The sequence below is a fragment of the Pieris napi genome, chromosome 15 (assembly GCF_905475465.1).
Source record: "Pieris napi chromosome 15, ilPieNapi1.2, whole genome shotgun sequence".
NCBI classification, from domain to species: domain Eukaryota; kingdom Metazoa; phylum Arthropoda; class Insecta; order Lepidoptera; family Pieridae; genus Pieris; species Pieris napi.
Genome location: NC_062248.1, coordinates 5873236 through 5886221, shown reverse-complemented (window position 1 = coordinate 5886221; position 12986 = coordinate 5873236). Strand labels below are relative to the sequence as shown.

General features: G+C 32.8%; 1 protein-coding gene across 1 annotated transcript; it reads right to left on the bottom strand.

Moving 5' to 3' along the window:
• Positions 1-150: 150 nt before the first annotated feature.
• On the bottom strand, positions 151-1560 carry LOC125056965 (COP9 signalosome complex subunit 8). Its single transcript, XM_047660348.1, has 4 exons — positions 1367-1560; positions 1222-1292; positions 959-1140; positions 151-446 (listed from the first exon to the last, which is right to left on the bottom strand). Exons 1-4 carry the CDS (start codon positions 1418-1420, stop codon positions 196-198), a joined length of 558 nt encoding a protein of 185 aa, XP_047516304.1. The 5' UTR covers positions 1421-1560; the 3' UTR covers positions 151-195.
• Between the last annotated feature and the right edge of the window lie 11426 nt (positions 1561-12986).

Genomic DNA, 12986 nt, shown 5'->3' with positions numbered 1-12986 from the left:
GTAAAATATCATATCACTATTACAAAATGTTTGTCCTACAGTCATATCAAAGTGAAAATTTGATTACTATTAAGTAAAGAAATTGATTATTTACCAATTATAGGTTTTTAAGATAAGTTGTTTATACTTTATAGCTACTGAAAGACTTTATTAGTTTAAATACTTTATTATACAAAAAACTTAAACAAGACTTACTTAGTTTTCTAAGAATGACACAAAATCTGTCAGCTTAAAAAGTTGATCTTCACTAGAGGTGTGCAATGGCGCTGGCTGGACTGGAGGAGTAGGATTCACAGTGACACCATCTTCATTCAACTCCCATTTACGATCTCTACATATTTGTAACACTGCTTCTTTGCTTAGCCAAGTTGTAGAAACCACTGTCTCTATTGATATTGAACTGTATGACTTTCCTATTAAATTAAATACTCTTTCTCGCACATTTTCTGAAAATAATTACAATTAAATTAACATTTTAATAATAACTAATAAAGAAACTTATTCTTTGAAAGAGAATTGTATTTTACACCAATTTTCAATCAACTCTCAGTGATATGGATTACGACACTATGTGACTGTTTAAATTAAATAATATTTGAGTATAATGATCAATTTATCCCTTATCTGAGCACAAAAACTAAATATTGGATATTCACAATTTGGAAACTAAAAGTAAATTCAAGATTTTGATTTCAAGTATATTCCAATCAAGGTGACAGTCCAAGTTTCACCTAACTTAGTAATATAATGAATATTACATATATAAGTATATTCAATGAAAATGGTCTACAAACCACAGATAAGCAAGATTGATTGAGATCAATGTGCTATGCTTGGTGATCACGTCTCATAAAAATACTGATATTCTTCTGTTAAATTATGGGAAAGATGCAGTTATAAACCTTAATGTTCAGCTTGAAAGTCTGAAGCTATTATATAATATTTAGTAAATAACCACCTTCAAGAGCTCTCATTATAGTAGCTACTGGTTCTTCCCAATGATATGCTGCCAGAGTTTGGAAAACACGAGGAAGGTCTTTTTTCCACAATTTTCTCCCAACTGCCCAAATTGCTGCTATTTCTGGATTACTAGATGTGATATTTTGAGGTATCCTCTTCCATAAAAATTTAGCATTGCATCTGAATATGAAAATTTCATAATGTAAGCTAGGTTATTAAGACAAAATTACATGAAAAGCATAAATTTACAAATTATCTTACAAGTCATTTTGATACAAATAGATTGCAAGAAGCTGAGCATAAGTAGTTGTTGTAGCTACTCCATTTGGAGCCTGAAATAAAAAACTTGTTTTAGAATAACATCTACAAAAAACAAAATACAGCTTCTTAACTGCTATAAGTTTACCTCTAGTTCTTGTTTTTCTAATTCTTCACAAAGCTTGTCGAAATTAACTATCATAATGACTTTATTTTCAAATTATTTCACGAATTTGAACCTTTAAGTAAAAATTAATGCACTTCGTGTTTTAAAAAATTATTGCTTTGTTATTGCAGGTTGAATTTTTTTACTAGTTGAAACTTGAACAATTATTCAGTTACAGTGACAAATCTTTTTTTTTGGAGTTTATGGCTGGTATCTAGACCTTTAGGCCAACAGTGTCATATGTCATTTTTCAACTGCACAGATTATGTAGGCAGTGTGGCTTACTCGCAATTTCTTCGTAAAGAAGTGCCAACCGTTGTTTCAGAGCAAATTTTTACTGGCGTACTTGAAGTGGTATATATTATATCTGTATTTTTTTTATATTTTATACTACTAGCTAGCTATGTTCGTTTCATTATTTATTCTAAAAATTAAAGTTCTTACATATTGTACGTATACTCGTTTCGAATTTAACTTGAAGACAGCGAAACATACAAGACAAAAGATTTTTAAACTACCAATTAGTACCAAGTAGACCTTTGAAAAACGACGCAGTAGATGCTATTATTTAAGTTATTTTTTGAACGCTGACGGATGTGCAAAATCCGCAAAATCGGGAGGTGAAAGCGTTTATTAAAAGATGGGCAGATAATTGTGTGTCAAAAATGATTTGTGCAGTGACCACAAATTATATAGTCTAGGCAACGACACTGATAGCGGGAAGTTTAAAATATTAAAGTATAGATTTTCTGAATATAAGTATGTATATCCAACTATTACATAATTGTCTTAATCAAACATACATGTATGGTTAACAAGGATTTTTTCTCCAAATTTCAGTTATCAGTACGTACCTTTATTTAAGCAGAGACATGAAAAAGAAACAAGACGATATTTTCGTTAGGAGAGTTTATAATTATTGCTATACATCGTAGCCATTGATCGAGGACTAGGGCGGGTAGGCAGTCAACTTGTCTGTTTGGTTGCATCACTAATCTCAATGCTGATGGAATGACTGACGTGCTGAGTCATTATTCAATATTGTCGCTTACAATGCTAATTTTCTCGCTTAGCGTGTACCAATTTGCATTCTAATGCTCTTTGTAGTACCGTAGGCCGTAGGCAATAATGGTAGGTATACTTGCGTAAAAATTAGGTTACGACGTAATACATTATAGGTATGTTAGAATGGACTTGTTTTGTGATGATATATTGGCAACTGTTTTAGTTAATAATCTAAACAATTTTATATCTAATACAAACAAATAATTGTATAATGATTACATACTTTTGTTGCTGTCTGTTTTTTTAATTATATTTTTTGCTTAACGCACAAATAATGAAACACCTAAGCGACTGTCTTATTAACTCCTGATGGCAGCAAACTAGCATCTATTTAGACCCATAGTACCTGACTTTATTTAAACCTTTGCTAAAATGCCTTTTGTTATAATTATACTAATGACTCATTTTCCACTCGATCTTTTAAACTGACGATGATGTATTTCAATTATTACCATATAAGAGAATTAATTAAGACACGTATACTACAAGGTCCGCTGTTGAGAAATTCGTTTCTATAAGATAAATAATTCGGCCCACATCTTCATAAATTTTAATGAAAATACTTGTTTTGAGTGTTTAGAAGGGATATATAAATATAATTTTAAACACGTTTAGATTAACTAACATAAAAATAACGTTAAGATTTTCCTGTTTATCGCTAAAATCAAGATCAAAATATGTTTTAAGTAAATTTACTGTGCTTTTTAACCTAATCTGGTTTTGGATTTAGGTACCTACATTTATCTATTCATAAAATCTAAACCATTCCTTTTAGCATTCCTACACAGTGATGAACCCCTTATTTACTTTCTGTCAATTTTATATACATAGTTACAAATAGCTTAAGAAGTGCTGCTCAAATTCATACAGAAATCTATAGTTATCATCATATTTCTATGTTTTAGCTCATGATGCTGCTGCGGCTTAATACCGTAGACGCCAATGCATCGATGCTTACCCAGCCTTACTAACTATATGCCGACAACGCATCATTTCGTATTTCCGTGAGACATTGCGTAGGGGAGACGAAAGCTAAAAAGCTTAACGTGATACCGAAGGCAAAAGATTGCGTGGACGTTCGGCAACAGGATGGACCGATCAAGTCTAAGACGCGACGTTCTCAAAATTATACACCGTTATAAAAGAAGCGCGGTACCGAAATCAGCGAAGGAATATCATTCGCGCCAGATCCTACTAAACAGCGGATCACGACACTCAGATATCAGTTACCGACCCAGAGAGAGAGAGAGCTCACGTTACTGAACTGGTCCACGTTTACTCTTTTAAGGGAACAAGCGCAAGACAATAAATCAGAAGTGTAAAGTTGCCTCAATTTACGCTCATTATTTTAGTCATAAGATGCAATTTGCCGTGGGCTAATTGTATTAATTAGGGCTCATTAACTTTGAACGCATTGAAACTGTTGTTCGCATTTTGCTGTATTTAAAAAATTTCACCCCATCTACGTTTTTTAGGTAATTATACAATTTTGTGGAATTTTAATCTGTTCAGTGTCCACACCCCATGTTGAAACTTGCCGAATGACCGGCTTGGTAGATAAACTTAATTATAATTAATTACATAAACGCCTTTTTAAGTCTACTTTACATACCTTGAATCGAATATATGACAATCTGCAACCAGCTTGAGTACTTTGTAAAGTATAATTTGCGTAAACAACATTTTAAGATACGTAACCTAGACTCAAACTTTTATCTTCCTTTTAAATGAAGACACTTGAATGTGATGTTTTTAAAACGATACAGTTTAAAAATTAAAAATAATCACCAATTTAGATCAGTGGTCGCTCAAACGCGATTTCGATGAGTTGACCTCCATCCTGGGGTCATGCAGGCCAACCGGCTAGCCAACACTGTTACGACATTACGTACTACCTATGTACCTGTTGTGTTAATAGTCTTAATGTTGACATAAAATTTTGTAAGCAGAGTGTAACGGCTTTATCTAGCAGTTGTTGGATGAGAAATGTTAAGTAGCTAATCATTGGAATATTTGTTTAATTTTACAAATTTAGTAAGTAAAAATTAATACTAAACTGAAAATTTACATTTATAGGCAGCTTATTCACTTATGAACATAATTATACTTTTATAATCAATCGTGTCGAACGGACAAGAAGAACTGGCAAGTAATTTTCCACCAATTTTGTTTGTTTATTTGATTCTACAACCCGTGTAAGAAGCTGCAATCCTTGCTTCATACGACTGCAACGAAATAATAACACTCTTGTAAGAAGCCATGGCAAAATAGCAGCACACAGGCAAACACAGTCTTTATTCGTGTTTTTTTAATTGCAATGGATCAAAGGCTCTGTCTGGCGCTCTGAAGCCGAACAACCTACGTGTTACTGCCTCGGTTATTTGGACCGGGGCCGCTATACACGCCTTTACCTCAAGGCGGGGTTGGACTAACCATTGGTTCGCGACAGACCGTGACAAGTTTTATTGGACATTCGTAAAACAGATGACGATATCTGTTTTTGAATATGTTATTACTTAATCAACCAAAACTGAATTATTGTTGATAACATAGGCCGAAATTAACACAATAATTTTAAGAGTTTTCTAGCAATGAGATCTAACATTTTAGGTGAGTTCATTTGACAATCCATTATTTCAGTGCAAGCTCAGATGAAGACTGAATGAACTTGAATGCAACACTTTTATTAATTATTAAATAATAATTAAATATTTACCCATATGTACATCTTAGAGGCATAGAAATCATAATGACTCAGTTTAAAACTATAAAGACAATTAATTAATGTATTGGTCTTACTATAAAATGTCTAATAACGATAGTATCGTGTATGTTACCATGGTAACGATTTATAAACAAAATAAAAAAATGGTTGCTTACATTGCTCACAAATACGGTATTATAATTTTTTATAAGTTCTATTAAACCATAATGGGGCGTTCACACGAAGCGTTAATCACGACAGTCAACTACGCTAGTAAACTTTCGTTCGTGACACTCACGAAAGTGTGAATTGATGAAACGTTCACATGGTTGGGGGATTTCGTGCCGTTCACGCTTCGTGTTTCGACTTAGTCATTATCGAAACATCGATCATGAATGATCTGGTTGTTGAAAGTTGTGCTGTTTTAAGTTCGTTTTTTGCTACTATCATAGCAAAAAAGATTGAGCGCTTACAGGACACAAGAAAACGAAAAAAAAGACGTTTTTGGGTTAGAGAATGGATACAGCGAAGAAATATGTTAGGAGCGTCGAACCTTTGGAACCTTTTCCATAGAATATAACTCCAAAAAAACGCGTAGTTTCACTGTCGTTAAACTTAATTCCACGTTGTTGTGACGACATCTTGGCTTCACGAACGGTATATCACGACTGAAAATCAAACACGTTTGATCTATCCACGCTTGAGTCGTGCGCCGTTCCTCACGAAAGCAAGTATAACGCCTATGCGTTCACACAGAAGTGTATTTCACGAAAGCGTGGTTGACTGTCGTGATTAACGCTTCGTGGGAACGCCCCATAAGTATGTAATAATGGATTATGAGGATGGAGGATTGGAGGATGACGAAAATGACTTAATTTTTTTCGGTAATTGTGTCATCCGACCATAAAATAACACAAAGTTTCTAGACCAACCTCCTACATAAACTCCAAAGTATTTATCATCGTTAATGTGTTGCAACAATCATGAAGGTTGTACCAAATGTTGATAACGAGTAAAATGACCGTCAAATGATCGATATTTGTATGCAAACAGACCCATTAAGGTGTGACAGGTTGAGCGATTGGTTGGACAACTCATCGCAAGAATGTATCTAAACAATGGGTCATATCTGCCATCTAAACAAAATGCCGTTTAATTGGATCCGCAAAGCACTATCACCTAACAGCTATGATAAGGAGTTAAGTTATTTCAATTTGTAATTGAATAGTAAATTATAAAGGCTTATTGTATATAAGTGCCGCTGATCTTTAGCAAGAGGAGTTTACTTAATTTGATCTTTATTCAGCAAACCTTGTACTTTTATTATATCTACTTTTTATAAAAAATATACACAAAATACAAATTTATGGTTGGAAGAGTCTTTGGTCAGTCTCACTTGACTCCTCTTTGTTTCATTTATACTTTTTAAGACAACTAGGTGAGCCATCTTACCAGCCATAAACAATTATTAGGAGAGTCGAAACAGACTGGACGACATTTAAAAACATGATGCCACAACATATGTAATATAGCATCCCTCTTTAATCACTTTAAGAAAAAATTGCTTAAAATAATGAAATTTAATTGTTTGGATATGCAGCAAAGGACCCGATGACCTAAAATAGGTCCTGATATTTACGTAACAAAAGTTTTTGTTCGGCGACGTGCATTAATTTTCACTTCATTAACTTTATTTATATTCTCTCGTGTCAATCCATCGATCTGTCGGAAAAGTACAAGAATTTCGCATTGATTAAATTGATTTCAGAATTTCGAATTATTTTAATGATAAGGCCAATTTTTAAGGTAAGGTAAATGTCATGACTTTAAACTTTATACCTGTATTTTGAACAAAAGTAGGTTTTTAAGTAGACTATCAATTATAAACTGATTCCGTTGTACTTTCACTAAATAAGGTCATTGGGATTTCGCTACCCGTAAATCTGTGGGAAATATTAGTTGCGCAATTGTCCAAGTGTGAACTTTAGGGTCTAAATCTAAGTCAAAAATTTACGATGTCTTTTGCAGTTTAAGAAAATAAAACATTAAGGCATCTCTGATTACCTACATCAAGTAGAATAACGTCGTACGAAATTTTTTTTAAACTTTTCCACCAACGAAAGACAAATTTTCGGTTAACTTATAAAAGGCAGTTTAAAAGGCACTACTGAAAACGTTATCGAAGCTTTAAGCTCGCTAAAGTGCCGCAAATCACATTACATTGATGTGTTCGTCGTTGAGAACTAAAACGTGGCGTGAAATGGCCAGTTAGTGAGTAATATCATGTTATTTGGAGACGCGGGCGCAAACGGTCGTGACGCTCGGTTCCCACTGCCTGAGCTCGGTCACGAATCGCTCTGCTGACCCTACCTCTGCTTTCCTTCTTAACTTGCAATACCCGTTCTATATCTACACCTATCTTATTTAATGTTATGCTCGCTATTCTTAGAAATTAAAAGTTCAAAGTGTTATCGTCTAACCTATTAATCCCTAAAAGCGTATACATATCCCAACACGATGATAAAATAAATTCAATAGATTTGATTAGAATTTAATTTTCATATAAATAGTAATACATGTAAAAAACTTGTAGTATTTGTATGATGTTTATCATCTAGTCCTTGTAATGGCTGTCGAATACGTTAGTAAGGCGTTGGACATCTTAATATCAGATATTAATGTACATTATAAATTTAACGGTACGTGAATAGATTAGATGAAACTTCGTTGCAAACTTAACTAGGCACATTATTATAATGCTTGGTTATGCGAATGCAATTTTATTAACGTTTTAGTGAAGGTGGTAATACAAGCCTGGGAAACTACGAAATGTAATGAACAAGCATCTAATTTATATTCGCACTTGTATTAAATAATTGATAAGTCTTGCCTTATTTTGAATTTTGTTATTGAAGTTTTATCTGAGGTCAGTATAATATAATTTTTATGTAACATAAGTATGAATATCATTTATAATAAGTTTTTTCTTCAAAATTCAATGTCATTAATTTAAGGATATTGTCGTTTCGTTGTCTTTATTATGAACTAGCTGTGATCTCCGGTTCTACCCGGTCTTTCCTCGGTAAACAAACTATTACAAAAAAACAAAAAAATAAATTGTTCTTGCGTAGACATATGCAATCACTGACTTTTTTATAGATATTGTCTTCTATAAAACTCTAGTACATTACTTTGCTCTATTGTCAATAATTTCCGCAGCTTACGCGATTTAGAAATTGGCTTTTTTCTCACCTTTTTTACACTATAGTAATTTCATACAGAACCCTAACTTTTTTGAAAATATTCCATAGCCTATCTTCATCAGGGATAACGTAGGGTCCTACTGGTAAAAGAGTTTTTAAAATCAGTTCTGTAGTTTATGAGCCTATCCAATGCACACAGACAAACAAGCAATCAAATATTTCCACTTTATAATATTAGTGAGATAAGGAACATTTTACGCTTATGCTTGATCATGAACAGAATTATCAACATTAGATCTCATATTTTCTCTCTTAGCTTCTCTGCTCGTCGTTTAAATTTAATTAGCTAGAATCAGATGGTTAAAGTTAACATTAATTAGTTGGGTTAGGTCGCTTTGTAGAATTAGCAAAAGGATACTGAGAATTTGTGAAATGTGGTACAGAAAAGTTTTTTTAGTAATCTTATTGAAGTCTTGTAATATCGAACCCGAAACAATAAATATTATGAGTAGGAGTCGATCCCTGGGCGTCAACGTTTATCTCGTTTGATAGAAGTGACTATCTTATCCATAAAAGTATATTATGATATATCTTATCTACGGTTTAGTAATGTGACACGAGAATTATAAGGAGGAAACTTTCTTCGCGATTCCGACTTGAATAGTGAGTTTTTGTAAGATAATTCTTACTATTTTTAACTTTTAAATGTGTGCACCTGTGCTGTCGTAAATACATTATAAATCTATGACACATAATTATTGTGTTATGACCGTGAAAACAATTATGTACGATTTTTGTTGACATCACGGCTCACGCACATGCAACTATCACCTTTGGTTATGGTTGTAAAAAGGTGTTTAAGAAACGTTTAGAAGTTAAATAACTAAAAATTAATTTTCGTTTTAATGGATATAAGTTATATAAGAAAGGTCGAAAAATACACCAGACTGTACAAAGTACATAAAAATTCGAACACTAATAGAAAAATGTGTCTGCCCCATATGAACCTCAAACTTTTCATAGTCAGCTTAAATGAGTAAGGTTTAAACTGTGCATCCCCTTCAAAATAAAAGGCGACGAATGAATTAAATTTGGTAAATCGAACTTCAGATAATATAATAGATATTGTCAAATGTAGTAATCCTACGTAGACAAGGTTTTATAAGTTAAAATTAAAATTCATTTTTACCGTTTTTCTTGTGAGGTTGTCAAGTATTCCTATTATTGCGAATGTATGATTTATGACTGCGTGTGTTAATCAAACATCAATCATAAAATTGTAAATATACTGGCAATATTGTAGTTATACAAATCTTTAAAGACATAAAAAATTATAATAATTCCAAATACAACCTTGTCAACTGGACGTTAATGAGTTTTATCTAATAAAATAATACAGACGCAATGCGCATATGTCTAAATCTCTAAACGAAACCTTTTCAATTAGGCAATATTAGCTATCAAAATCCCTAGGAAAACAATGTTAATATTATTTTTAGTTTTTGTAAGATTGCAAATGGCGGAAAATCTACACGTCACCGCGCATGCGCAAGAAGGTAGGAGGCCGATAGGGTAACTTTTACCATGTAACAGTATATGTATCTGTATAAATATTTTTTATGTTTCTTATTCATGAATGGCATGGGATGACCATTCCATTCCCTGATGTCCTTAGATAATCGACACTATGTTATGGTAAAGTGTTATAATGTTATTGTATAACTTTATTGTGTATATATAGGAATTCTGTTTTTAAATTTCAGTATGGGAAATGTGGCAACGTATATTGCAATTCATAATTCGATTTTTAAAATTAATTTGGTTTAAAGTTTGACCATGGCTACTAAATGACGTATAAATTAAAAAAAAAAACAACGTAATGTCAAACAGATGTACCATAAACAAAGAGTGAATGTCCCGTAAATTAAATGCGCTTTGAAGCTAAAGTAACCGTGAGAGACTATTACAAGTCGACGCCCGAAGTGCATTTGTGTCTATATTTTACATTATCGTGTAATAATTCAGAAATGTTATAATAAATACTTGTACGTAATAACAAATTGTTATCAATCTTGGAACATTAAAAACGAATTTCCATAATAATATTATAATTACATAGACAATTTAAGTGTTGTACATATGTGTTAGGTTAGTGTAAGTAATTGAACCTACAGTACACTAAGTTGTACAATTATGAAGTCCACTTACAGTTATTAACATAGTCATGAGTAGGACATGTTTTTTTATATCATTTTAAGATTATTTTTAATTAATAGGAGTCTCACAAACAACTTTCCTTCCTTGCTCTCTAAATTGCTTTATTTCTTTGTTTCGTATTACTCAATTTTCAATCACAACACAAATCTGACCAAGAAATATAATGACTCTATCACACATGTATAGTTTATATATTTCTTGGAGAACCTTACTTGATTCTATAGAATCGGACCATCGTAAAAATTAAATGTGTTTATTATGTGTTTGATTAAACGCAGAGTATGAATAGAAATGACTCAAGCAGGCGCAGTTATTATAGCTTTAAGTTAAATTAGAAAACCATTTAATTTATGGATAAAAAATTATGATATAAAATTATATTTTAAATCCTTTCTTTCCTAAGCTTATTTAGTGTACGGTGGCCTTAAGTGTACAGTCCACTAGAGCACGCCTCGGTAAGTTTATTACCTATTCAACCCTATCACTAAATTATCACGAAGATCATGTTCCTAAATTGTTTTCGCCTGTTCTTTAGAAGTGTAGAAAGGCTACAATCGATCTGATATAATATGTATAGACAAGATTCCTTTTTATATAAGACTTGTAAAAGGACTTACTCGTATAGGTTTCGAGTAATTGTAGATTGTACAAATTATAAAACCTCAGGCCCACATCGAGTCAAAAGTATCAATGTTACACATCAAAAACACGGCCTTTTTGAACTTAAATAGTTTTTGAACCAAGCTTAAATTTTTTAATATTAGTTTCATACATAAAAAAACTTTTTCCTAAAAATTTGATATATTTACTTGATACGTTGAAACAAAACTTTATTCTACGTATAAAAGATTTATTAAATTTAAGTTAGGAATTAATTTGAATAAAACCTCAAAGCAAGGCCATTCTCTTTCCTAAATGACCGCCCGGGTGGGTAAGTATGCTAATGATCAAAAGAAGTGCAATAAATAAGACATCGCTGTATAATTTCGGAAACAAAATTGCATGTCATTCGAAGGCGTGGTGGTCATGCGTAATTATAATTTCGTGATTTATATTAACTTTTTCCGTAAACCCTTTAATGTCGTAAATTGGTTCAGATTGCAATTGCGGTTGGTGTTCCAACCAACCGTGTCCGTTACATATTATACGAATCGTTAACATTCATCGAATAAACGAAAACGACTAACTATTAAGTATTTTGATTACCTTGAAAGAAGATTCAAGAAATCTGATATTCTCTTAACTTAATCGTAACATTTTTAGTCAATCATACTTTTTTAAAGTGAAGTGCGAAGCGAAGTGAACACATCAGGGCGAAAAGTAAGATCACACACGCGCTAATCTACGCCTTGCAGCTGAAATGGAAATGGGCAGGCCATATTGCAAGATGTATAGATAAAAGATAAATCGCCGCTGAATTGGACCTCCAAGAAAAAGAAACGTGGGAAGACCATAAAGGCGATAGACGACATTATAAAGGTTTCTGGGGTGAAATGGATGGAGGTAGCTAAGAACCAAATGAAAGTTCAGGTTGAGGTCTTTACCTAAAAGGGGACCATACTGCAGAACGCGAAGTAATGGAAATAACTAACGTAGACTGAGAGTATAATAACAAAACTACGCAAAACCCATTTGATTTGTAATTTTTATAGTATGGAATTAAAGTAGTCTTTCTCTAACTCCCTCCTAAGCCAATAGTTTTTTATTTCATTGATTAAGTATTCAGCCCCAAACGTCCCGGTTTCGCTGGGAATCGAATCTAGGACCTCCGTACGGTGGTTCTTAGTCAACCATAACGTTAGCGATAATTTTTATATCAAGTAATGTTGTAGAAAGCCCTCTGTTTTCAAGGGGCGTACATGGCAGCTTATAATGCATTTTTGCAATATTACGCAAGGATGCCCGGAGAACTGGTCCGACCGGCTTCAGATCTGGGGCAGAGCCATCTCTGCTAAGATATTACCTACTAATAGATATTAAGCTAGACTCACTACCGCTTCGCCGACGTGCAACGTGTTCAATTTGCTTTTATATTGATTACAGCCGGCATTATCTAGAATATTTGCAATTCATTCTAAGATCTACAATTACCTTACAAAATTACGTATATGTGTGGTGGAGTCCGCCATACAAATAGTTTCTAGGATTTTCATTGAATCATTCATAAAAACATGCCCAAAAGGATTCAAGCGGTGATTTTGGCAAGAAGAGGTCACACTCGGTATTAAGTTTATACATTTGTCACTTTATTTAATTAAACATTTAAAAAAATCTTGTATTTATTGCCGACCACTTCTTAATGTTAGGTCGTGTGTGTGTGTTTTAAAGAATTAATAGATAAAAAATAATTAAAAAATTACAAGAATTCACTTCACGCGTATTAATTTACATAATTACAAGTAAACTAAAAACA